This window comes from Stegostoma tigrinum, chromosome 16 (assembly GCF_030684315.1).
Source record: "Stegostoma tigrinum isolate sSteTig4 chromosome 16, sSteTig4.hap1, whole genome shotgun sequence".
NCBI classification, from domain to species: domain Eukaryota; kingdom Metazoa; phylum Chordata; class Chondrichthyes; order Orectolobiformes; family Stegostomatidae; genus Stegostoma; species Stegostoma tigrinum.
The window spans coordinates 10415902-10442972 of NC_081369.1; the positions used below are offsets into that span (position 1 = coordinate 10415902).

A 27071-nucleotide genomic window follows, 5' to 3' on the forward strand; every position below is an offset into this window, starting at 1 on the left:
GCAAATACTTTTGATCCCAGCACTGACTCCTGTGTTGCCCCCCTCTGCCCCCCAATTAATTGTTGCCAACCTAGAAAAGAACCCCTTATCCCATCTGACTGTTATCTGTCCATTAGCCAATTCCCTATCCATGCCAATATACCACCTCCAACACCACGGAGCGTTGTCTTATGACTTAAGGTTTTGTTAAGGATGTTGCCTCTGGAAGTCCAATTACCTCACATTTACTAGTTCCCTTCTATCCACTCTGGTTGAGATTTCCTCAAAAATCTTGAATGCATCATTTCCCTTTCATGAAGCCATGCTACTCTGCTTGATTAGATTATGATTTTGCCAGATGTGCTGCCAGTATTTCCTTAATTGATTCCAACATTTTTCCAACAATAGATGTTTGGCTGATCAGTCTATAGTTACCTGCTTGCCTCCCTCCCTTTTTGAATTGGGGTATCACATTAGCCGTTTAATAATTCTCCAGTATTTCTCTAGAATCCAAGGATTCGTCTGAACTTATTCTTGGAAATATATCCAGGGAAGTTACTTGGGTGGAACTGAGAAATAAGAAAGGGATGATCACCTTTCTGCGATTATACTGTAGGCACTTCAACAGTCAGTGGGAAATTGAGAAGTAAATTTGTAAGGACAACCTTTTCATGCAGAGGGCGGTTCGGGTATGGAATGAGCTGCCAGAGGAAGTGGTAGAGGCTGCTACTATTGCAACATATTTTTGACATCTAGATGGGTACTTGAATAGGAAGAGTTTAAAGCGACGTAGGCTTAATGCTGGCAAATGGGACTAGATTTATTTAGGATATTTGGTCAACACGAACGAGTTGGACCGAAAGGTCTGTTTCTGTGCTGTATATCACTATGACTCGGTATTCTTTGGGATGGATGGGATGGTTGAAGTATCTTCAGTTGTAAAGACTAGTGCAAAATAACTGTTTAACTCCTCTACTATTTCATTATTCCCCAAAGCCATCTCTTCAGATTCATTTTCTAAGGGACCTGTGTTCACTTTGGCATTACTCTCCCTCTTAAAAATACATTTTTATATATTTAAAGAAGCTCTTACTGTCATTACTCTTCATTAGTTTGCCTTCATAATTTATTTTCTTTATTATCCTTTTAGTCTTTGATGGCTTCAGAATTTATCCCAGTGATTAGGGCTAACACTGACCTTTGCTTCCAGATGCTTTTTCGTTCAACTTTATTTTCTCCTTAACTTCTCTGGTTAGTCATAGTTGCTTTAGCCAGTGGAATCTTTTCTCCTTACTGGGATATGTTTTTGCTGAGTCATGAATTACCTCCTTAAATATCTGCCACTACTTGTTTACTGTCATTCCTGCTTATGTATCTGCGCAGTTCACTTTAGCTAACTCTATCCTCGTTTCATTATAATTCCCTTTTATTTAACTTAAATAGTTCTTTCCAACCCAGCTACTCATTCTCGTACTGAATTTTACATTCGTCATGTTATGATCACTACTTCCAAGAAGATCTTTCATTCTCAGGCCATTTATTAAACCTGCATCATTACCCATTAAACGATCCAAGATAGCCTGTTCCCTGGTTGATGTGGTTCCATGACACATTGCTCTAGGAAACTAACCCTAATGCACTCTATGAAATTGTGTTATACTTACCCTTTCAAACTAGATTGACCCAATCATCATGAAAATTAAAGTCCGCTATAATTATTGCCATATTCTTTTTACATGCCCCGATTAGCTGTTGACTTACACTGTTTCCTACGTTGTAGCTACTGTTTGAAGATCTGTACATTACTTCTACACACGTTGTCTTTCCCTTGCTTTAGTTTAACTCCACCCAAATGGACTCTACATTATCCAAGCCTAGGTCATCACTCTCAATTGTCCTCATTTCATCTCATCAGTGTTATCCCTGAATGTTAAGTTCCCAGTTCTGATCGTCTTGTATCTATGTTTGCATAATGGCTACAAGATCATATCTGTTTACATGAATTCGCACTGTCAGCTCATCTACTTATTCTAAATACTTTGTGCATTAAGATACATAATTGTCTTTTTGCCATTTTAATCACCCTAACTGTTTGTACTGTGGTTCTGTTTTTCTGACCCCCTTGCTTAATCTGTCTACCGTTTTCCATTTATTACTATCCTTATTTCTGCTTGCCTTGTCACCCTGCTTAGGTTCCCACTTTGCATCGCCAATTTGGTTTAAACCTGGCCCAACCACACAAACAAATACTTGTCCTAGGACTTCAGTCCCAGTCCTGCCCAGGTGCGACCTGTCCAGTTTGTACCAGTTCCAATGTCTGAAAGCCCCCCATCTTGCACCATCTTCCTAACCATTTACTCAATTGATAAATCTTGCTATTTCTGTTCTGACAAGCATGTGGTACTGGTAATAAACATGAGAGCACTACCTTTTTAATATGACCTACTTTTCAACTTACTTCCTAACTCTCCAAATTCTGTTTTTAGGACCTCATCTGTTTTTTTTTAACCTTTCACATTTAGCCTCCACAATGTTCTTTAGCCACTCTGGGACATCCTTTACCGTAACTCGAGAGAAGCAACATAGCATTCTAGAATCTTATTTGTGGCCACCGAAGTGACTATCTATTCCTCTTACAATTGAATCCCCTACAACTGTTGCATTCCAACAGTTTGTCCTTGTCTCCCTTGCAGAACTGGAGATTTATTTGGTTGTGCAGAGGAGTAGATACATAAATATGCAGCAGAGGGTTAAATGAAGTATGCAAGACAGTTGTCACAGCTTTTCTCCTGGTATTGCTGGGACAATTATAATGCAAATACAGGTATTTCTGCTATAACAACTGTTTCATTAATGTGAATTGGCTGTAACGCAATTGATGAATAGCGGGGATAATGGGAACTGCAGATGCTGGAGAATCCAAGATCATAAAATGTGAGGCTGGATGAACACAGCAGGCCAAGCAGCATCTCAGGAGCACAAAAGCTGACGTTTCGGGCCTAGACCCTTCATCAGAGAGGGGGATGGGGTGAGGGTTCTGGAATAAATAGGGAGAGAGGGGGAGGCGGACCGAAGATGGAGAGAAAAGAAGATAGGTGGAGAGAGTATAGGTGGGGAGGTAGGGAGGGGATAGGTCAGTCCAGGGAAGACGGACAGGTCAAGGAGGTGGGATGAGGTTACTAGGTAGGAGATGGGGGTGCGGCGTGGGGTGGGAGGAAGGGATGGGTGAGAGGAAGAACAGGTTAGGGAGGCAGAGACAGGTTGGACTGGTTTTGGGATGCAGTGGGTGGAGGGGATGAGCTGGGCTGGCTGTGTGGTGCAGTGGGGGGAGGGGACGAACTGGGCTGGTTTAGGGATGTGGTTGGGGAAGGGGAGATTTTGAAGCTGGTGAAGTCCACATTGATACCGTTAGGCTTCAGGGTTCCCAAGCGGAATATGAGTTGCTGTTCCTGCAACCTTCGGGTGGCATCATTGTGGCACTGCAGGAGGCCCGTGATGGACATGTCATCTAAAGAATGGGAGGGGGTGTGGAAATGGTTTGCGACTGGGAGGTGCAGTTGTTTGTTGCGAACCGAGCGGAGGTGTTCTGCAAAGCGGTCCCCAAGCCTCCGCTTGGTTTCCCCAATGTAGAGGAAGCCACACCGGGTACAGTGGATGCAGTATACCACATTGGCAGATGTGCAGGTGAACCTCTGCTTAATGTGGAATGTCATCTTGGGGCCTGGGATAGGGGTGAGGGAGGAGGTGTGGGGACAAGTGTAGCATTTCATGCGGTTGCAGGGGAAGGTGCCGGGTGTGGTGGGGTTGGAGGGCAGTGTGGAGCAAACAAGGGAGTCACAGAGAGAGTGGTCTCTCCGGAAAGCAGACAGAGGTGGGGATGGAAAAATGTCTTGGGTGGTGGGGTCGGATTGTAGATGGCGGAAGTGTCGGAGGATGATGCGTTGTATCCGGAGGTTCGTGGGGTGGTGTGTGAGAACGAGGGGGATCCTCTTTGGGCGGTTGTGGCGCGGGCGGGGTGTGAGGGATGTGTTGCGGGAAATATGGGAGACGCGGTCAAGGGCGTCTCGATCACTGTGGGGGGAAAGTTGAATAGCGGGCACTGTTTGAATAACACAATCTTTCTACAGTGCAATATAACCATTTTCTGTGGCAATTTTCTACAGCATGAAGTTGCACAAGAATGCAACTATTGTGTTATAAGATAACTATCTGTAATATGAAGACAGATTCAAGAACAACTTTCAAAAGGGAGGAAGATAAATAACTAAAGGAATTGCAGGAATACAGGGAGAAAGCCAGGTAATGAGACTGACTGCGTTGCTCTTTCACAGAGCCAGTGTAATATGCTAAATGGCCTCTTTGTACACTGTAGTATTCTGTGTAAAACAAATACCTCTGAAGGGTAATTAGTGTCTAATGAATTAAATTGTTTAAGAACTGGGTCAGTACCTGGTTAAAAAGACCGAGTGTGAAGGCAATCAGAGTAACTACATTGTGAAGAAGAAATCCTGGGCTGTGAGGGTCTGCAGTTTCATCCTGTTCGCACTTCAAAGATGGGATTGATACATATGGTTGAACATTATAACTTTTATTGTTAACTCAAGATCCTCCCTGTATCTTTGACCTTCAGTGGAATTTGTCCTCTTGTTGAATTTATTTGTAGTTTTTCATCTAATCAGGGAGAGAATAATAGTTAAGTTGAGGCTGCAGCTTTCATTTGGAGGGGTAAACTTCCTTATTGCTGCATTTTAACTTTTTAAGGAATATTGGAATTGATTTTTATTGATTTATGTTTTTCAACTGCTGCAGGGTCAAAGCTTCAGATCTTCCTGATATAGGATTGGACAGTGCTGTCAGTGCATGGAGGATTATATCAAATGACATGTCTTTATTCCTTTCTTCCTGATTTTGGAAGATGCCTGCTTTTGATGATTTGGCATTTATTTCCAATGAACAGGTCACTGTCAGAACAGAGGACATTGACCTTGCTGGTGAACTTATCCAGTCCATGGCATCTTTCCTGGCCATTGAAGATCTACAGGTCGAAGCAGACTTCCCAGCTTACTTTGAAGAGCTACGTCAAATACTTGTTCAGGTAGGTGCAATGCCTATCCAAAAACATCCAACCAACATATCAGTGGCATTTGAACTCATGGATAACATTGTTAATATTTGAGGAGGAAAAAGATGCTTTTTTTCATTTAAACTGAAGTTTTTAAAAATGCACCAAACAGATCGGCTGAATTATTAGTCTGCCAATCCCCTAATTCAGTTGTTACCTTGCTCCACTTTTCACAGCAGTTACTTGAGGCAGATTGTTTTGAAGATGAACTCGCAGTTTCTGAAAATTACAATTACAGTGACACTTATTTATTATTTATCCTGAAAGAAAAGTTAAATGTAATAAATATGTGGTAGGAACTTTCAGGGGCATAACATCTGTTGCTTTATATGAATGTTGATTTCCTTTAAACCTACTTAGAGGCCTCTCTAAAATAAAGTTTGTGATTCATGTCGATGGAACGGCCATGATTTGAAGTGAGGTTGAAATATACACTAAGTAAAATTTAATATAATGAAGCCTTATTGAAATACTCATATTTAGCTTTAAAGCATAGTATGTTACAGTATGCAGTATGATCTGTTTATGATTGAGTTGCAGCGACAATTCTGCTATAATTCCAGTTTATGTGGTTGTAATGAATGTCCTTTCATTACTGTAGGTGAACTAAGGCATGTCACCTGCATTCATCAATATGACATGAAAATTTGAAAAAAATGAGTAATTGATTGAATTTTGGATCAAGTAGCTCTCCATTCCTCGCTTTTACTTGTCAGTATGAAACCTATTGGTTACAATGAGGAGTACAACAGATTATAAATTTCAAACCAGAATGCTGTACACATATTTCTACATTACTTTAGAACCATAGAAATGATCTACACATGAGGCCTTTCAGCCCATCTGTCCATGCTGATCCAAAAGACACCCAGGTGCCCTCTCTGATCCCACCCACCACCCTCTGTATACGGAAAGTTTTCCTCACTTCCCCTCTAACTTAGCTTGAATCTATGACCACTGTTATTTGAATTCTCAGCAAAGGGAAACAGGTTCCTTCTGGCTACTTTATCGCTACACCTCACAATGTTGTGTACCTCAAACATGTCACACTTGACCTTCTCCAATCCAAGGAAAACAACCCTAACCCCTCTAAATCTCTCCTCGTAGCTACAGTTCTCCAGCCCTGGCAACATTCTAATAAATCTTTGTTGCACCTCTCCAGAGGAAATGCATCCTTCCAGTTGTAGCCTCACCAGTGTCTTGTACAGTTTCATAATCATTTCCTTACTTTTGTATTCTATACCTTTGCCAATGATGGACAGCATTCCATATGATTTCTTTACAATCTTATCTATCTGTACTGTTATATTTTGGGATTTGTGCACTTGCATGCCAAGATCTCTCACTTCATCTACCCCTCTGTGTATTCACATCCACTTCGCCAACCTATCTGTATCATTTTGGAGCTTACAGCAATCTTCTACAGTATCCACTACATGGCCAATTTTTATGTCATCTGCAAATTTCCTAACTCTGCTCCCCCACCTCCTCATGGCACACCCCAAACCCACCACCACATTCTAGTCAAATCACTAATGCATAAAACAATCAACAGGGTCTCAACACCAAAGCCTGTGGAACAGCAGTTGAAACAGCTTTCCATTTGTAAGAGCAGCTCTTTGTTTCCTGTTACTTAGCCAACTTTGGATCCAATTTGACAATTACCCTGTATCACATGCGCTTGTTTTTTTGACCAATCTTACATGTGGGACCTTACCAAATACCTTATTAAAACACATGAGGACAACATCCATTGCATTAGCCTCATCAATCTTCCTTGTCAATTCCTCAAAGATTTCATATTTTTAAGGCATGAACTTCCCTTAACAAAGCCATGCTGACTATTCCTGACTAGTCCATGCCTTTCTAAGTGACATTTTATCCAATCTCTCAGGATTGTCACAATTTTCCCACCTCCAATGAGCATCCCACCCAGACTCAACTTATCCCTGTAACTCTGCATTTCCCATGGATAATCCACCCAACCTACACATCCCTGGATACTGTGAGCAATTTAGCATGGTCAATCCACCTAACCTGCACATCTTTCGACTGTGGGAGGAAACCCGAATACCGAGGAAACTCATACAGACAGTCACCCAAATGTGGAATTGAACCTGGGTCCCAGGCACCGTCCGTTCAGAAATTGGTTATGAATACATTTTTCTTTTATACATATAAAGCACAGAGAAACTCCCATGTTCAAGACTATGATGTGGGTTTGCCTTGAATACTTTATTACCCATCTGGGAGATGGAAAAGCTAGATTAGGAGAAATAATCATGACTCAATTATTGATATTTTATTTTGACTCAGTCTCACATACTTTATAGTCTTTGCAATATAATTGTTTTGACCAACCAGTGGGAGAATTGGTTTGCACAATCTACTGATTTGTACTACTTTGTCCTGGCAGATGGATGACTACCATTCTGTACATCAAAAGCTCACTGCTGAGATGGCCGATCATTCCAATCTAGTCCGTAGCTTGTTGGTCCGGGCAGAGGATGCACGATTAATGGGAGATATGTGAGTAACTGATGTTGTAGTGATATATTATAATTTAATATGGTTCAGAGGGATAAAAATAAACTAAGGTAGCTGAACAGTTTTCTCCAGATTATGAAACCATATGCTAATACTTCTTTAGGTGCAGATCACGGTATTCAAAACTTGAAGTAATTCTGTCTCTTGCCTAGCAATATGAGCTAGTTTGAAATTATCAATGAGCAGCTGCAGGTGAATGATTGGAGGTATGCTGTTATGGTCAGAAATTAAGTAATAGATTTACTGTCTGAAATAACTTTACTGAGTCATCCTTAGTTCAGTGGGTAAATATACCAGTCACTTTGGTGCTTGGCCATGTTTACTTTATGGTCCTGGTTCAAACCTTGCCAGTGTCCACGAGGGTAACACAGGGCATATTACATTTGGTTTCAATATCATTAGGTTTGTGAGAAAGGGAAAATTCAACCAAGGTTAATGTTTTGATTTCTGTCCAATAACCCTGAAAAGGGTGTGTTTGTAGATTCCTTGAATCTTTCTGACACTCCATTGTTCCTAATGTGTTACCATTTTAAAACATTCTCAAATCTATTGTTTCTTGATCCAAAATTGATGATGCTATCTTACCTTTTATTGAAATTCAGCTGTCACAGCTTTGCTTATTCATTCAATCCATCCCTCTGTAACTTTATATTTTATCTGGATCAGTTAATCCTTGTGTCATGATATGTGTCTTTTGTCTATCCAACTGGTCTTCTCTTTCTTCAAGCTGTATCTTATCGGTTACTCCCTATCACATCCCCCTCTCTATGTTCTGCTTATAAACCAACGATTTCCCAGCAACCATCAGTTCTGAGGAAGGATCACCAGTCCCGAAATGTTAATTCTGAATTTTTTCTTCAGATGCTGCCAGACTTGCTGAGCTTTTCCAGCAACTTCTGTTTTTGTTCCTGATTTACAGCATCTGCAGTTCTTTTGGTTTATGTTTGGTATATGGCTGTTTTGTCGCATTATCTAATTTATAATCTTAAATAGTTCAACTCACAGCACGTAGAGTCACCACTATTCTCATTCTTCCTGTTCAAGATGATGTCCATTATCCCCAGCCAGGTCAAAGCTTTTACCATCAATTTAATTAGTTTAATTTGGGCTAAGCAGTCACTTAAACATAGCCTTCCAGAATGCCTTCTGTTAGTTCTTAGAAGTTACACCCATAAATATTCCAATGTTTATTACTTTAATTATTTCCTCAAAAAATTGATTAGGCTTGTGGTCTATAATTTTCCTATTAGCTCTTTAATCTGCCCAAATTTCTCTAAATGCTATTACTCTACCTTTAATTATAAATTTTCATTACCTACTCTCACCAGATGTTAGATTATCAGCTCTATAATTACCTTCTCTTACTTCCCTTAAAAATGGAGCTCCATTTGCAATTTTCCAATCTAATAGAAAAATTCTGAGCTTGTGAAAGCTTTGGAAGATCATTAGAATATGAGTATTTTCTTTACATACTTTAAACTTTATGGTGGAAGTCCTGAGGATTTACTCATCGGTAAATGCAGCATGACCTGCCTGTTTGTTCGTCCTGTCCCTCAAGTAAAAAGGCAAGGCTTCTACTGCAGGGCAATATCAATGAAAAATTTAGAAGAAATCAACATTAATCATGAAGCAATAGTTAAGTGACTACGCTGAGATTCAAAAGGCTAAAATTTGTGGAAGATCTTCATAGTTCATCGATTCGAAGGACTGAGAGGGAATGAATTAAAGATGAAGATCGTGCAATGAGTCTTCAGTTCAACCGGGTAAGGATACAAGGGGAGGACAGTCTATTATGACATTTGTTATGCTATGAAGCATTATTTACCAACATCTACCATGTGTTATTTAGTATCTTTTGGATATAATAAGACAAATGGTATGCTGAAGACCCACACCTATTAAAGAATTCAAATTAGAGCTCTCTACCATCTCAATTTTTTTCTTGCTATGTTTAGGAAAAGTATGAAAAAAGGATACACGGATCTTTATGACTTAAATCGAGATTTGATAAATGGTTACAAGATTCGCTGTAACAACCACACTGAACTTCTGAGCTGTCTACGAGCAGTGAATCAGGCAATACAAAGGGCAGGACGCCTGCGAGGTGAGTTAAAAAGGAGTTAAGTGAGCTTCATATTAAGCATGAATGACTAGAAACATAACTAGTAGGAATCAAAAGGTGCAAATACCTGGTGGTAAGAGTCGTCATCTCTTCATCTCTTGTTCCTGCACCTAACTCTCAATAGACTATTGTGCATAGAGGCTTGAACAGAAAAATCCATCTCATTGATTCCCTCTTAAGTTTCCAGTCGAAGCTGGGTTAAATCTATGATTCATCAGAAACTGGTGGTAGGCATACTATAAAAATCTTATAGATTGAGACCTGACAGAACAAAGAAAATGAAAGGACTGAATCCCTATTCCTGTTATCAAATTTGATTCAATGTATAATACAAAATACCATCTGTTGCAGATGGATGTCTCTTCAAAGTAAAAAATGCAAAGAATTTTTAGTCTATTTAAAGCTACAGCTGATTCAGTCAACTGTATCTACCAGGTTTGTTTGTCATAACCATCTTCCGGTTAGCAAGAGACCCGATTTATTATAATGAATATTTTTGCACACTTCTAGAGTATAAGCTTTTCCTGTTGGCTGACTAATACTTTATTTGGAGCTTAGAATGTCTGGCATAGGGATTGGAATGGTGAGGATGTCATAATATGTTGAGGTTGGTTAAAGTGGTTGTAGAGTGTGAACCTAGTTACAAATTAATTAAAGATGTTCTTGGTGTTTTGAAGCCCTTTCATTATCCAACATGTTTTGTTTCATTATCTTCCAGTTGGGAAGCCCAAGACCCAAGTGATCTCTGCGTGTCGAGATGCCATCAAAAATAACAACGTCAATGCACTTTTCAAAATTATGCGTGCTGGCAGCACTTCATCCTGAAAAGGTCACGGGTATTGGCCAAGGCAATAGTAGAACCACAGTTGCTTCATAAATAGTAAGAAGGCACATAGGCAACACAAACATACGCAACCCCAAACCATCACACCCAAATCTAGCTGGGTGAGCAGGTCTGACTCGAGTGTAATTATCTTATGTTTTAGATATCACAGTATAAGTGAGTAAAGTACCAGAATAGCTCAAGCTATGGAGAAGGACATAGAAAGGACTTAAAATGTGTCACGAAATGATAAGGAATTGAATAGATGTGATTTATTTTGAACATCTATTTATCCTGTCAATCCCCCATCTTCTGTCTCCATCGATACTCAGTCCTATATCCAAGATAACAAAGTGTGAAGCTGGATGAACACAGCAGGTCAAGCAGCATCTCAGGAGCACAAAAGCTGACGTTTCGGGCCTAGACCCTTCATCAGATGAAGGGTCTAGGCCCGAAACGTCAGCTTTTGTGCTCCTGAGATGCTACTTGGCCTGCTGTGTTCATCCAGCTTCACACTTTGTTATCTTGGATTCTCCAGCATCTGCAGTTCCCATTATCATCAATCCTATATCTGTCCATCCGCTCCAAATAGCCTGTTCCATTCATAACGTCTCTCCTTCGCTCATTACCATTAGAGTAACCAATTGGGATTAATTTAAGTTATACATAATTTTCAACCAAAAGTACGTGGACTGCAGCAGTTCGCAGCTCACTACACCTTCTCAAGGGCAACTAGGGATAGGTAATAATTGCTGCCCAATATATTATTGGGCATATTATTCTGTAACTACCCACATATCTGCAATGCTGTAATCCTCAACTCAACTGCTACATTGCAATAGCACTCAATTTCTAGAATTTATTTCCTTTTATTATCCCTATTCCACTCCAAATTATCCTTCCTATCTTGCACTTAACTACCCAATGTCTCCATCCCAGAAGTGAATAAAAAATTCAGATGCTAGAAATAATTTTTTTTTTCATAATACTTTGTAATAAAAGTAATAATCAAGCCAGTATGCACACTACTAGTCAATCCTGCTGAATTTTCAGTTTGGAAATCAAACATCTACTGAATATGGTGCATTTTTATATACAATGTCAAACAACATGCAAAGCCCTTCAGTTCTGATTATTTTGCTGTTGTCCAAATGCAACTAGACCAGTAGATGCCAATGTTGTATCACATACTTCTTTCTCATAGATTGCATTTTTAAAATAAGTCAACAGGGAGATAACCTTGCATAGTTATGAACACCACGCTCATCCAAAATAACAACCAGGGAACAGGTTTTCAAACTGGCTATAATTCTCCTACGTAAACACTGAGGCACCTGAAGCAGCATCAAACTGACATCACGTCTGCTTGCTGAAGTTGCTGGAAAAGCTCAGCAGGTCTGGCTGCATCTGTGAAGAAAAATCAGAGTTAATGTTTTGGGTCTGGTGACCCTTCCTCAGTTCTGAGGAGAATTCCAATGACTGAAACTAAACCACTTGCAAGTCTTTAACACTACAGTAAATCCATAATACAGTACTACTAGCATTAACTTCTGCTTGACAATATGCACTTGTGGTTTTTGTGTGTCCTTTGCTATCACCCTGTACATGTTCAATATAGTTTTGCATATATTTTTATCTATATCAAATTTTAGTTACTATATTTCATTATTCTGTAACTACCCACGTATCTGCAATGCTGTAATCCTCACCTCAACTGCTACATTGCAATAGCACTCACTTTTTCGAACTTATTTCCTTTTATTATCCCTATTCCACTCCAAACTTTTTGGGTCTGGTGACCCTTCCTGTCTTGCACTTAACTGCTATATTGACCAACTACTATCTAGTCATATTCTGTAACTAGGTTCACTCTGTGCAACCACTTTAACCAACATCAAAATATTACAACATTCTCACCACCACTCCCTGCCCAATTTCAGACACTCTAATCTCCAAACAATGGCTGATCTTGCTTCCAGCCACTTTGAATATTTAATCAGTTGTGACAGGATTACAAATAAATTCTTTCCAAGATATTGTCAGTCATGGTTAAGCTGATGACATTCTTGTTTCTGAGGCAAAAAGCTCATGAGGCTTGATCTGAAAGCATAAAATCTAGGCAAACATTTCATGGTAGAGAGTGTAGCATTGTGACAGGACATGGACATAAAAGATCTATGACATTATGTCCGTGAACTGAAAAGTTCTCTCTGGTATCAGTGACACTCCACCAGCATTACAAAAGTAGATTATCTATTCATAGATTCATATTGAATCTTCTTAAGCAAAATTTGGCTTTTATATTTTCTGCATTATCAAGTTCAGGAAATTAATTCCTCGGCTGTAAAATGCTTTGAGACCACGTGATGTTATTAAAGATGTCATATAATTGCAATCTTTCTTTTATTCCTGACATAAGGCAACTTGTATTTAATTTAGTTGGCATTTGTAAATATCACCTTTTAGTAAATTGCAATAAAAAAAAATGTTGTTGAATTAAATGGCCGTTTGCTAACATCTGTAATTTTAATTCGAATTCATAGTTTATTAATTTGCCTTTCTATTGTTCTGTCTTCCATTAATTGAGTAAACAGACAATCACATACTGAGGGTTGAGAGAAAAAAGAAATTGATCTTCAGAAAATTGATTAATGCCCAGTTTTAACGATCTTGATGAAGAATCGGGCATTAACTGGGTTGTATACTTACCAGATCAGAACTCTAAATCCTGCCTGGGTGAGTTGAAAGTTTTCTCTGGTTGTTGGGAGGATGCTAATGAAGTTAAATGCAGAGTTGATTATCCAATTATTTTTCTGCTCTGGGGAAATGACTAAGTATAAATTACATTAACAGGAGGGTGATGGATCAAAAGCAGATAGAGAAAGAGTGGGGTGAAGGGGTTTATGGTAAGTTTTTATAGGTGTAAATTCTACCATCAATATTAGAACAGAGAAGAGAGAATACGAAGCGAACCATTTTTGGATGATCAAAGAGCTTAACAATGGACACAGGAAAAGCCATTAGGAGGAACCAGGAGGTAAATGGAAGCAATATTTTGAAATAAATGTTTTAGTGATTAGGAACAAATGTACATCACTAAATGATGCAAAGATGGAACTTAGCGTGGGACAGCACAGAATTTCAAAGTTCGAGGATGAACAATGGAGACTATTGAAGGAGGCATATGGAAAATATGGTCATACAGTAAAGGAATAGTAGAGAATGGATTTTGATAGGAGTATGAGCTGGGTAGCTGTAAAGTTTAGCTGAAGATGGGCAAGTAATGGTTTCATACCTGCAATCTGTTGTCTTGGTCAGACAAGAGCAAGTGTTCTCTGTACCTATACAAGCTGCCTTAGAAAGCTCTATGAGGAGGAGACTGCTGTTGTAAATCACAAACTTTTTAATGAATACGATGTTTTCTAAATTAATGTTCAACTAATGGAACCTTTAGCTTATCCATCATTGAGTACCTCTGCCAGAAATAACAGCCAAAGGAAATGATGAATGAGGTAGACCAGAGTGTCAGCTGCAGATCTGGAAACAGCATGTGCAATTCTGTAGAAAATCAGACCACAGAGGGATAGTATGAATATTCATTCTGACTGAACACAGGACATGCAGGGCACTTGTGATTTGTCAAGTGAGTTGCACAAATCAGGAAAATTTCCCATTCAATCCCCCATTCGTGAACTAATGTGAGCTGGGAAAACATTTGCATCTCAGCACCAAGAATGGAAAGTTTGTTCGACACAAATTCCAGCCAAGGTCAGATGGTTACCCGGTGATGCTTGAGGTAACCTTTTTGTAGTATTGTCTACCTGGGAACAATTCTGTGTGTGGGCGCAGGAAATGACAAAACCACGAGTCAGTGACCTCTTCCCATTGCTATCTAAAAGGAAGGCCAAGAAAGAAATAATTTTTGTTCCATATTGATTTTATTACTTTCTCAAACATAGTAATTAAGTACATTAATAGTGATAGTGGTTTTCACAGCCGTGGTTAAGTATTAGATCAACAGCAACCACAACAAAGGATAAATTCTATACAAAAAAGTATCTCAACAGCACTACGATTATCACAAAGATCAGAACACGAAACTCACAGCAAACTTTGACCTCTTCATTTTATAATTTTACAAACAGAAGTTGAGGGAGAAGAGAGAATAAAAGTATCTACAAAACACTCAATAATGGCATCTGATGCACTACATCTGCAGTAAATAGAGCAGCTATTGCACCCTGTATTACAGAAAGCATAAGGAACATCTAGAACAGTTAGTTAACTCTGAAATGCCTCCACATTTAGAACAGCTCAAATTGTGACGCTTTTCCACTGCACAAGTTAAACAAATAACTTAATACTATTACATTGGCACAGTCCCTAATATGTACCATGGCAATGATTGGCTGGAGTAATATAGGACTAAATGAAGGCCTGCTAACAGTTCGGAGAAGCTCAGGCAACTATCAAATTACAACTCACAATGATTGCAACCATGCAAGAAAAAACAATGCTGTAGACAGCCTTTTATTTGTTAGACTAGAAAAATCACAGACTGCTACACTGCGAAGGAGTGAAGCAATCTCTACTCTTATGTCTTAACTGCTTCCACGCCAAGAGCAATACCAAGAACCGTGTGAGGGAGTAACAGCCTCGTGTTTCTTTTTAACTATATTCCATCACCTTTTTAACAAGACACCTCCATGGTGTGTGAGATGTTCTGAGTCACCTGGCCCACACTGTCACTACTATTGGTTTGAGTGCAGATTCGTGGACGGTATCCGTCTACCGAGCTGGCACTGGTCAGGGAGGCTGTACGAGAACGAGCCAACCGAGTCATACTGGCAGATGCCACTGAAAAAGAGGGACAGATCATGATGTGATTTGTTAAAACCAGTATGTCATGTAAACTCATTGTTAACAAGTCTTCATCCAAATTGAACAGTCATTACAGGAATCTTACGTTGAGCATCAGGCAATGAGGGCAGCCAGAGGGAGTTTGTTCAATAGACCTTAGGAGGCACACATTTGCTAGTTTTCTAAACGCACCCAATGCACATTTTACCGTTTGTACAGGGCAAAGCACAACTGTGACATGCCATTTGCAGCAGTACTTGAAAATGTCATGCATTTAGTTTCTGATGGAGCTTCACAGGTCTGTCATGCGAGTGAGTAATGATACTGTTTCACAGCCTTCACGTGCAGATTCAGGCAGAGCCAGAGTCCAGGCTTGCAATGTGCATCTTTTAGCGAGCACACTGATATTTGTTTAAAGTATTCATTTTCTAATCAGAGTTGCAGCTCTGAAAACCTTACCTGTCATCAATAAAATTTGTTTCCTTCCTACCCTATCTCCAATTTTTTTTTTTGTCATTTCGTACGGCAAGTGTACAATAGGTAAACCACTGCCAAGTTTTTGCCTCTCAGTGCAAGTCACCATGAAGACATCCTGGACCCATCAAATCCTTCCCTCTCAGGGATGTGCTATACTTCTTGGCACTTTCCATTGACCAATAAGGAACTGCAATGATAGAACCTGTGATTCTTCTACCACTGTGCTACCAGGGTAATATGTCAACACCAGAACTTTTAACCCAAAGGCTCTTCTCTACAATATGGAAAATAGCCCTTGAGTGCACTGCCTGTGGTCTCGGATTTAATTTACACAGCCCAGGATACTGTTGTGTCTTGAACTTCTCATGTCGATCAATTCTATTTCCACTCATCTTCTGAGTATAGATTTCTTTTGATGATTCTGTTAAGTTTGTCTCTGGTTTTTGCAATTTATTTTGGAGATAACGTATTAACATATATCTTAAACTTTTTGGTAATAATAGAACTAATGTAAGGTGTTTGATAAGCTTCTTTCAAATCATCCTGAAATGTTGCTAAAATACACATTTACTGTAGCAGATGAGATGAGGAGAACCCAAACCAAATGGCTTAAACTACAGCTGCTTATAGTGAGATATATGCCGACATATGGTAGAATGTTACCTCTTTGTTAAGTGTGCCTGTTAATTTATGTTTCATAGATAAATAATGTCTAAGAGACAATCCAACAGATTCTTACACTGCATCTTAACAAAATAGATAACTACAAATATGGAGTTAATTTAGTTGTAAATGTCTTGAGCAAACTGAAAATAGAGCAATCAGATCCTTAAGCAATGCAGTCAGACAGATATTCATAATAAAACCAATCTGAGCAGCACCTCCTGTCATTGTAAGAGTAATTGGGATCAAAGCCCGGCTTCATACAACCTAGGAGCAGGAATGTACGACTCATCCCCTCAAGCCTGCTCCAACATTGATGTTCCCAGATACCTATGATGACCCTGCTCCCCTTTGCTTGTCAAGAATCGATCTTTACTTTCTGAATCCCTTCTGTGGCAGAAGCAAAGATGCACAAACATTTGCAAAAAAAACAAAACCTCATTTTTGTCTTAATTGTTAAAAATTAAGGGATCACACAATTACCAATAGTTCTAAAATCTCCGACAAAAGGAAATAGTCAATCTGCCTGCACCTTGTCAAAACCCTTTCTAAACTCGAGCAAAAGCAAGCCTAACTTGTCCAATCTTTACTCATAAGATAATATCCCTACTCTGACCATTAGCCTACCAAACCTTCTCTGAACTACTTCTAAACACAGTACTGGTCTCCTTATTTAGGCAACAACGTAACAATACTCCAGATGTGGCCCCACCAGTACCCTGCATAACTTAAGTGTATACCCACTACTTTTGCATTTCACTCCCCTTGAAATAAAACAGCAACATTCCGTTAGCTTTATTCAATGCTTGCTCTATCTGCATACATGAGGACATCCAGATCCATCTGTATCTTTAAAATTCTTGCAGTTTCTCACCGTTTACATAATGTGCTTTTTTTAAAATTCCTGCCCAAAATGGAGTTTTGTATTTTCTCACATTACTTAATTTGTCAGCTCTTTTCTATTCACTATGTATATCTATAATGCTTTGTAGCTTCATTTCCTCTTGACAACTTGCTTTTCTGTCTTATACCAAACAACCCTTCAGTCATTTTTATCCACATCAATGTTTTTTTTTAAAAGAATGGGTTGGGACCCCAGAATTCTTCTCTGGGGCAAGCTATTCATTCTAACCAGAAAATGACCTGTTTACGCCTACATTGTTTCCTGGTCAATCTTCTATCCATGCCAAATGCTACCCCCACATCACACGCTCTTATTTTCTGCAGTAGCCTTATCAAGCACCTTCTGGAAATTTTAAGTACAGTACAGACACCAGATTCCAATCATCTGTAGCACATTACTCCTCTCAAAGAACTTCAATAAACTGGACATATTTTCTTTTTCACAAGATGGTACTTTACAGACTCTAAGTAAAGTCTTTAATAATAACTTCTAAAATCTTCTCAATGACAGATGTCAAGCTAAATGCCATGTAGTTTCCTGCTTTCTGTCTCTTCCCCCTCACTGTTTCCACAATCTCATGGAATTTTTAAACATTCGAACCAACATGTTAATTATCTCATTTCCTAAGTCCTTATTATTAAGTCTACCATTACTTTGTGGATTTATAAACTCATAGCTCTAACAATTTGCTCAGTACAGCTTACCTAGTGATTGTAAATCAAGAAATGGAGGGGAGGAATTCAATAAAATTATAGCTATATCTGGGATGTTCCACGACAGTGAAGACTGTTGTTACTAGGCTGCTGAAGGCCCTCTCTATCTTCAAATAATGTTGATCTTGCTTCATGCACCTCCTGTGCAGCAGTAACTTTGCCTTGCTTTGTCTAAGCACTCTATGATCTGTTTGTCTTGTTTGTGATGATTTGCCTGTACTGCTCGCAAAACAAAGCTTTTCACTATATTAGGTACATGTGACTAAAAAAAAATCTGTTTTATTATTAATTCCCTAAATTCAATTTCTATAATACCAACACAATCAGCTCTCTTTTCAAATATCTAAACAATCTCTTTCTGTTTTTATTTTTCAAAATTGTTTCCACTCATACCTTATATTTTCTCGCCAAAATGTTAAACCCTTGTGAAAAAAAAGTTACAGCTATAGAGGGATTATCCAATCTGACTAAGAACAGACAAATTGATGTCCTAGTTTGAAAGAATAGTACACCAGATTTGTTTTGAGGTCTCCACCTGAAACATTAACCTATGCTTAAGTAAGTAACAGTGTTATTGTACTTACAGATTTGTCTCCCTTTTGGAAATAGAACAAGTCAATATTGTTGAAATGACAGTCACTTTCTGGCTATTAAAAGAAATAACAGGAGATGAAACTGCCATGTGGCTCATGCGACAATCACCACAACTTTGAGCTTTTCAATCCCCAATACCTGACACCTGAAAATTCTGATACATATGAAGAAAATGTGAAAGAAGTGTTTTAAAAATAGCATTTGGTGTCTGTATGTCATTTTAGAAAAATTTAAAACACTCTCTGAATACTGCACTGTCAGAGTGGAAATAGACCTGTTGCACTGAACGAAACAAGAGGAAAAATATTTTACTCCCTGCTACCTCAGCCACGTTATAACGAATGATTAGACAGGCTTCTTACTAAATATGTTTGTGATTTTTGTATCTAACAGTAATTACTTAATATATTCACTGCACGACCAATTGGTTTATTCCTTATTTCCACAAGATCCAGTAGGTGTGGAATACGTAGCTAGATCTAGCACTTCATTCTATTTAAAAGGAAAAAAATTCTTTGCAATTTAGAAAGCTCAAGTTATTCGTGACTCACATTACATAACTATGGGTTTAGTTTGAGTTAGAGCCTAATAAAAAGAGTGATACATAAACGTGGGAAAGATGTACATTAGCTATTACAAGCTGCAGCAAAACAATAAGTGAAGATTACAAATGGAGAAGCACAGCTCATGCAGTGACAAGAGAAAGGGAAAGACAGGCTCTAGCGCAAGCAATGTAGTTCATGAAGAAACAGGTACCTGCTCCACTACTCATCCGTCTATCCACTAAATATGCAACTGTGCATGAAATAAGGAGGTAGGAAGCACAGATCATTACAATCAACACAAAGAATGAATATGGACTTACATCCATTCAGGAACACATACAAGTACATAAGGTGACATACAACTGGGACATCTAAATCACATGCCTCATCTTATTGAAGATTGGACGGTCATCTGATGCTTTGAGTTGAACCAGGTATGTAGCAAACTGCTGTGATCAGTCCTAATGAGCACATCATTGTATTCTGCATTTCACTCCAATTAATCTAGGGACAGCCCAAGCTGGCCAGATAAAATTACTGGAAGATATGGTAGTTAATATCACTACAATTGAAACAGCAGTTTCCACCAGGCTTGATTAGCATATTATTTAAGAGTCTTTGGTGGGGAATGTTTGTCCAGTCCACATTTCCATTGATCTCAAGCACTGAAACTGTGAAAGCAGGTCTGGTTTCTTGTATTAGTCTGAACATACAATATCAGTGCAACATTTATACTTTTAACAAATCAGACACTAATTCCAGGACAACTTTTACAAAAACTTGTCAGTATACAGAATTATTCTGCTCAACTAAACATGCCTATTTTGACATTTTTGCCTTATAATCCCATTTTCCTTAAATCTTTAAGTCACAGTCTTATCAGTAAATTCAACCTGCCCATCACTTATATAAGGTCCAACTCTGTGCACGTCCTGACCTCTGGCTTCCAGCACATCCACTTACATTGGCTGCCTAAACCCTACTCTTCTCTTTAATTCCGCAGGTTGTTCATTTGTTATCTTTAAACTATTAGCTTTTTATTAAAATTAAACTTCACTCTCCTAAAATTTCCCTTTCTGTTTTTCTTGCTGCTTGCTTACAGAAGTGTCTTGGGTATACATGCTGTAATTGCTGGCATCATGTAAACCTAATTACAGGACTCACCTGGATTTTGTACCATAAGTTCCAGTAAGTAAGAGTTGAATGCAGAGCTCAAGTTCACACATATACAATAAAAAGTTATTTTTGATGCACTTTGTTTATGACATATTTTCAGATTAAACGTAATACAGTTCTCCTTTGGCCCAAGGTACAAATGTGCAGTGTTTGTAAAGACAACTTGCTTTAAATCATTGAGCTAGATTTCACTAATAAATATTCTTTGGACAGAGCACCACACAATTGTATGGCAAGGAGTAACATATAAAGGAGTCCATGATAACCAGGAGGAAAACTTTCCTGGTTTGGATCATACCTCACAAAAGAGAAGATGGCTGTCATTGATAACAGGTGAATTATCGTAATTCCAGGGCATCACTGTAGGAATTCCTCACTGTGCCCTACAGTTTTGAACTGCATTAATAACCTTCCATTCATCGTTAGTTCAGATGTGGGAATGCATTCACAATGTTCAAAACCATTCTTAATATCCAGGTTTGGCCAAATAGGTGGCAAGAAACCCTTACGCTGCAGAAGTACATTGCAAACCAAAAAAAAAATCTAACTAACTATCTTCCCCTTGACGTTCAACAGCGTTATCATGACCAAAATGCCCCACTATAAACTTAGAAATACCACTGACCACAAACATAGTGGGACCTGCTATATAAATGTGGGTGGGTACTAACGATAGATCAAAAGTTAGGAAGTAGCAGCAAGTAACCATTTTCTTGACTCCTCAAAACACCAACTACAAGACATAATTCAGGAGTGTGATGAGATATTCTCCACCTGGCTGGATGCGTACAGTATTGTTCTAACAAAATTCAAGAAGCTCAATCTCATCCAAGACAAAACAGTCTGCATAATTGGCACCCCATCCACCAACTTAAAACATTCACCCACTCCACTAGGAAGACAGTGGCAATATCCCCAAGGTTTCTCCAACAGCACCTTCCAAACCAGCAGCCTCTATCACCTTGACAAACAAGGGTATCAGGTGCACAGGAACGTAACAGCTACAAGTTCCCTTCCAAGCAACACAATACCCTGATTTGGAATTATAGTTCTGTTCTTCCATTGTCACGGGGTCAAAATCCTGGAACTCCCTTCCTAACTTCCCTGTGGATATACCTAGACCACATGGATAGCAGTAGTTCTCAAAGACAGCTCGCCAACACTTTGAGGTCAATTGGGGATTGGCAATAAATACTGGCCTAGCCAGTGACACCCACATTGTATGGAACAATAGAAAGAGATCATTGAAAAAATAACCGGTTTTATTTCAAACAATCGCTTTTAATACAAATTATCAAGAATATATTACCAGAAAGAATCTTAAACGTACATTTAATACAGCAAGGAAGTGGGTGAAAAAGGTTGGAACCAATATGGTGGGCCAATTGGCCTTCTTCTATGATTCAACCATAAATACTTAAAAGATCAGTAACATCTGAGGAGTGTGCCAAGCTCTAATATTCAACTGGGGAACCATAAGCCAAAACAACCAAATTTACCAAGTGAAGAAATTCCCCACAGGATTGATTTTTTTTAATATGTCTCACAATCAAGACCATTAAATGTTGGAGCAGAAATAGCCCACGGAGTCTGCTCCACTATTCAATGAGATCTGATAATCCTGCCTTTTCCCCACAACCTTGGATTTCCTTACTGATTAAGAAACTCTCAGCCTTAAAAAAAACTTCAACAGCCTTCTGCAGTAAAGAATTTCACAGGTTCACTACCCTCAGAAGAAATTCCTCTTTATCTGTTTTAAATGTACATCCCTTATTCTAACATAACAGAGCCTTGACTTTCGCACAAGGGGAAAATAACTTTTCCATATTGACCCTGTCAAGTCCCTTAGGAATCTTGAGTTTGGATACGGTCACCTCTCATTCTTCTGAATTCCAATGAGTACAGGCCCAACTTACTCAAGTTCCCCTTGCAGAACAGTACCTCCATTCTTGGTGTCAGTATAGTGAACCTTCTCTGGACTGCCTCCAATGCCAGGTATATCTTTTTTTAAATAAGGGGGCTCAAAATGTCAGTATTACAGCTGTGATCTGACTTAGTGCTTTGTATTGTTTAAGGAAAACTTCTCTATATCAATGCTCCATTCTCTTTGAAATAAAGGCCAACATTCCATTTGACTTCCCTATTACCCACTACACTTTAATTCTAGCTTTTTGAGATTCATGGATGAAGATACCCTCCAATTCATCCCTGCTGCTACACTCGTCCTCTAGTTAGGTGGCAACTGGACAGGCCATAACCGCTTCTCTCCTCCTTGGCTGTGGTCCTGCTTTATCATTTAACATGACACGGCCCCTTTCTCCCCCGATCTAGATTCTCAATCATTATTGACTTATCCAAGCTTCTTTGCTACTCTACACGACTACTGAATCAGACCTTTAAGGGCTCAACTTGTACTGGAGCACTAAAATGCCCCTGGCGAAAAAGCTAAGGCCCTGACATGACGATGGTTTTTGTTTAATCCCTGGAAGATTTTCAAATGAGCTTGGGGCACTCACAGGCTCATGAGAATTGTTTTCAAATTCTGCTATGTTATCAAACACAGAGACTACTAATGACTTGCTGAATGGTTCTCCAAAAGTAGACATGGGCATCATAGGTGCAGGTTTGACTGTATGTCATGTTTTTTTCATGGAACCAGGCAAGCGAGGCAGATTCTGCAAAGACCTATCTAGTACCACTGGAGCTCTGGCCAATAGGAGTGCTGGTTGACGCAACCATGGATTTTACACATGCCCAGCATTAATAACTTCATGAGCTGGCTGCGCTAGTTCCCTCTGGCATTTTGGCAGCATGACCACCCGGTTCATCCATGTCCGGTCTCGTTTCCTGGGCTGTGAGGGATTCTCCATTAGAACCTCATTTTTAATACAATAGAATTCTGGGAGTGCTTCAGTTTGAGCTGTCTCAGTCAGTACTTCTAACAGTGGGCCAGTCTGTTGGCCCACCAAGGAATTCTATTTATTATTATTTCTTGGGTTATTGGGACTCTAAAAACAAATTCAGAGAGGAAGATTAGAGAGTCTTGTTTGCAGCAGCACCACCTCAGCCTTCACTGACTAAGCTAATCCAGCCATAAATCAGGTCATCACGGAGTCAGGGAAAATGCCAGGCACTTTCTCCTGAAGCTGTTTGACCTTCCTGACTTCAACAGGCTTTTGATACCCTGGGGATGCTATTTGCCTTTGATCTAACAGGTCATAGCCAAGGAGCAGGGTGAACCTGTCCACAGGCAAACTAGGTATCACTCCTACGGTCACTGATTATGACATAACGTCACACTCCAGAAGTACCCAGTAAAGGGGATGGGCATGCACCCTCCTTCAATCCTGTTTACGTTGGCACTTACTGCGCTGGCTGGTGGGGAACGCTTTGTCCCAGCAGCAGGGTTTGGTTGACCCTGGATTCCTGCAATATGAATGTAGGCTTACTTGCTTCAGCCTGGAAAAACATGGCCACCCTTTCATCAGATACAAAATTCTGGTAATTTGTTGATATACATCTGTTTTCTCAGGAGTGCATTTACTGGAACTCACAACTGCAGTCAGAGCCACAGCCTGGTCTGCTATGTTCCCTGACTGAATACCAGTCTCTGTACAGTGACCCCATAAATCTCACTGGTTTTTCCCATTGACACCAGCAGTTAAAAATGCACAGGTTTCGTGGCTTCACCTTTCATCTCAGCAACACCCTTTCCATCCTGAGGAGATCTCCCAGCACTTCCCTCTCTTCCACAGGTTTCCTGTGACTCTCCCCAAATCTATCCTTTCCAGTTGACTGTGGGTGACTAGGAGAGAGTTTCTCTGGAATAGGCATTTGTGGATCACATCAATATAATCAGCCAACACGGCTGCTTCCGTTGACACAATCACTTTCTGTTCCTCAAAATGTAATTTTATTGGGACAGAGACGAAGTTTTGAAACTCCTTCAGGTGATTATTCCATATAGAGATTTTGTAAGTAGCTTCTGCTGTAAGTGCCTGTACCCATTGGTCAAAAGGGAGCCACTTAAGACTTTCCAGTTACTTTTGGTCTAGTCTGATAATATCCCAAGGATTTGGAATTTTTGACGGTACATTTCCAGCATTAGCCAATAGACATTTAAGGTAGCCTTTTATTAAACTGCCTTGTAATCAATGGTACTTTCCACAGGCAACAGTAAACTTTATGTACTTTCCTGACAGCTTACTCTGCAAATACAAGGATCAATGTTAGACTGGCCACTTAAACTGCTGCACCACCGACTTCAAGATAATTTCTACTTCTGTTCCTCAATTTAGGAATTAAATGAGCCAACCTTAAGTCTGAACCAGTAGTACCTCCACAGAGGGCACAGAGAGGTCCTGGTCCTCAGCTTTGACTGTCTTAGTTCAAACTCCTGCAGTATTTCTTGACACCCCACATTTTCTCTCTTCGCTCCTTCCTCTGTCTCTTTCTCATGAAAAGCTCATTTCTGCTGCCCCAATCTTGCAACTCTATCCATATCATGGTCATCAATTTCCACCTGTAAACTATTCATCACTCCTTTAAAATTTTAGGCTTTCAGGCAAAATTTTAATCCCACATACATTTCTAAAGCTTTTAACTGTCTGAGGGATGTAACATTTAAATCTTCAGAAGTAATGTCTCCTAACTCTACCAGAAAGGTGCCAACATCGAATGTTGACATTTCTACACTGGAGCAATATAAACTCAAGAAAACTTTGTGCAATTTTCCCTTAAAATTAGTTTCAAACATAATTCACGCACTCCAATTCTTTAGTTTTGTCTCTGGATTCAAATCACAGCAACCGCCTCCAATTTGTTACAGCCAGACCCCTGGCAAGGTTCCCCGATTTTTTTCCAGATGTGATACCCCAAACTGCTAAACTACCATTTGAGGATGGATGAACTAGCTCCCCTTCTTTATTCACCTACCCCCTCAGACAGTTGCCACATTTATTTGAAAAGAATCCTTTCCCTTTCTCCTAAACCAAATGCTCTAAAAGCCGATTTAAGCAGGTTTTCTAGAGTTACCAAATAATAAATTATTAAATACGGGAAGAATTAACAATGCAACATTCACACAGATTAGAAATAAAAGGTTAATCTAAAAAAAGGGTAGAAGTTAAAAAGGGAAATCAGCCCCTGAACTGTTCGCAAAGAGTGGATGACTGAACATTGTGGCTGAGGCAAGAGAGGTCACTAGTATCTTTTATAGTGGTAGCTGAACAGTCGAAATGGAGATTTCTTTTTGACCAGTTGAGGTTCTAATGCCAGATTTGATTTTCTTTAAATTAGTTTCCAAAATTGGGAATATGAGAGGGTTTTCCATTTGTCCGGCTGCTAGCTAGCTGATTGCTATTATTCAGAGTGACAGAGGTTCTTTATCTGCAACACAGAACTATCCCCTAGTTAGCCCTTCGACAATAACCTTCACAGAAGACTAACACTTGAACCCAGGCTAGTTCAACAAGCCCACTCCAGCAGAGATAAAACTGATTTTTTAAATATACAGTCCTTGTGTATTTTTCAAAGTGAAAAATGCAAGCCGTCTGCAGTTAGAATGCAACATGCAAGGGTTTGGCTTGCTGCTGAGTACGAGGTTGTCCATCCTTCATAATCTTTGTAGTCACAAGAGATCATAGCCAGTCTGTGTGAAGTTTCTTTGACATTTTAGGTGTTAATTACATCAATCCCTCTCTGGACAGCCAAATAATTTACATCCACAACTACTTCTGGATGTATTAGGCCTCTTTAAAAATTACATTTTGGAATTAATGGTTAAGAATGTCCATAGTACTTCCTGTTCTGGCCCATGGTGATGACACTTTACCAGATTTTTAAGCTAACGTATTATTCTAAAGTGCTGTTAGTACAGACTCCTGAATTGACTTATACTCATGGACAATTTATGTGACAAAATAGTGCTTTGTAAAACGTAGCATTTCAACTTAAGCTTTTCAGACTAATTGTTTCATAAAGTGCAAATTCTGTGAATTTGAAAACCATACGTTTCACTTATTCCAGAACAAAATTATGCTCAGTCACTATGAGATTGAGACACACGCCACTGAAATGTATGAAAGCTGATCAGAAGGATGATCCTTCAGCTGTAACAACACACCTTTCAGATACAGATATGTGACATAAAACCAGAAAGATAAGTACACATTTTGGTATGCGTAAGAGTAAACAGACACAAAAGGGAAATACAGAGTCAAAGGCATACTAATGCACACCATGATGACATTGGGAGTCTGTATTTTGTGATGAACTGGTAGTTTGAATAATCACAAACTAGTAGATGATATATTCTGGTCACCGGCTCCCTACTCATCACTGTGACATTTTCTCCCACTGTTTCCAAACCCCCAAATTATCCTTCTCACCAACAAAATCTGACACATAATTCTCAATGATGAGAACATCTTAACAATGAGGTTGTGGAAAATCCCAAAAATCTCACCAAGAGAAACCCCTGAGTGAACACAATCTGGCTGTGAGTTTAACTTCAGGGATATAAAGCATGGCCCAAGAGTAACCTCC

At 39.3% G+C, this 27071-nt stretch overlaps 2 protein-coding genes across 8 annotated transcripts in view; one reads left to right on the top strand and one right to left on the bottom strand.

Annotated features, from left to right (window-relative positions):
• bbs2 (Bardet-Biedl syndrome 2) overlaps positions 1-10968 on the top strand; it is a 64289-nt gene extending 53321 nt beyond the window's left edge. For all 4 annotated transcript variants that reach the window (XM_059651597.1, XM_059651599.1, XM_059651600.1 and 1 more), the window contains 4 exons: positions 4937-5074; positions 7518-7630; positions 9604-9752; positions 10489-10968. In XM_059651597.1, the coding sequence (XP_059507580.1) occupies positions 4937-5074; positions 7518-7630; positions 9604-9752; positions 10489-10595 (507 nt within the window). In that variant the 3' untranslated portion in view covers positions 10596-10968. The remainder of the gene's footprint in view (positions 1-4936; positions 5075-7517; positions 7631-9603; positions 9753-10488) is intronic.
• Positions 10969-14512: 3544 nt separating this feature from the next.
• Positions 14513-27071, bottom strand: part of ndrg4 (NDRG family member 4) — a 160330-nt gene continuing 147771 nt past the window's right edge. For 2 of the 4 annotated variants that reach the window (XM_048546331.2, XM_048546332.2), the window contains 2 exons: positions 19561-19599; positions 14513-15450 (listed from right to left, as the gene is read on the bottom strand). In XM_048546331.2, coding sequence (XP_048402288.1) covers positions 15284-15450; positions 19561-19599 — 206 coding nt within the window. In that variant the 3' untranslated portion in view covers positions 14513-15283. The remainder of the gene's footprint in view (positions 15451-19560; positions 19600-27071) is intronic. The other 2 variants (XM_048546330.2, XM_048546333.2) reach the window with 1 other exon arrangement.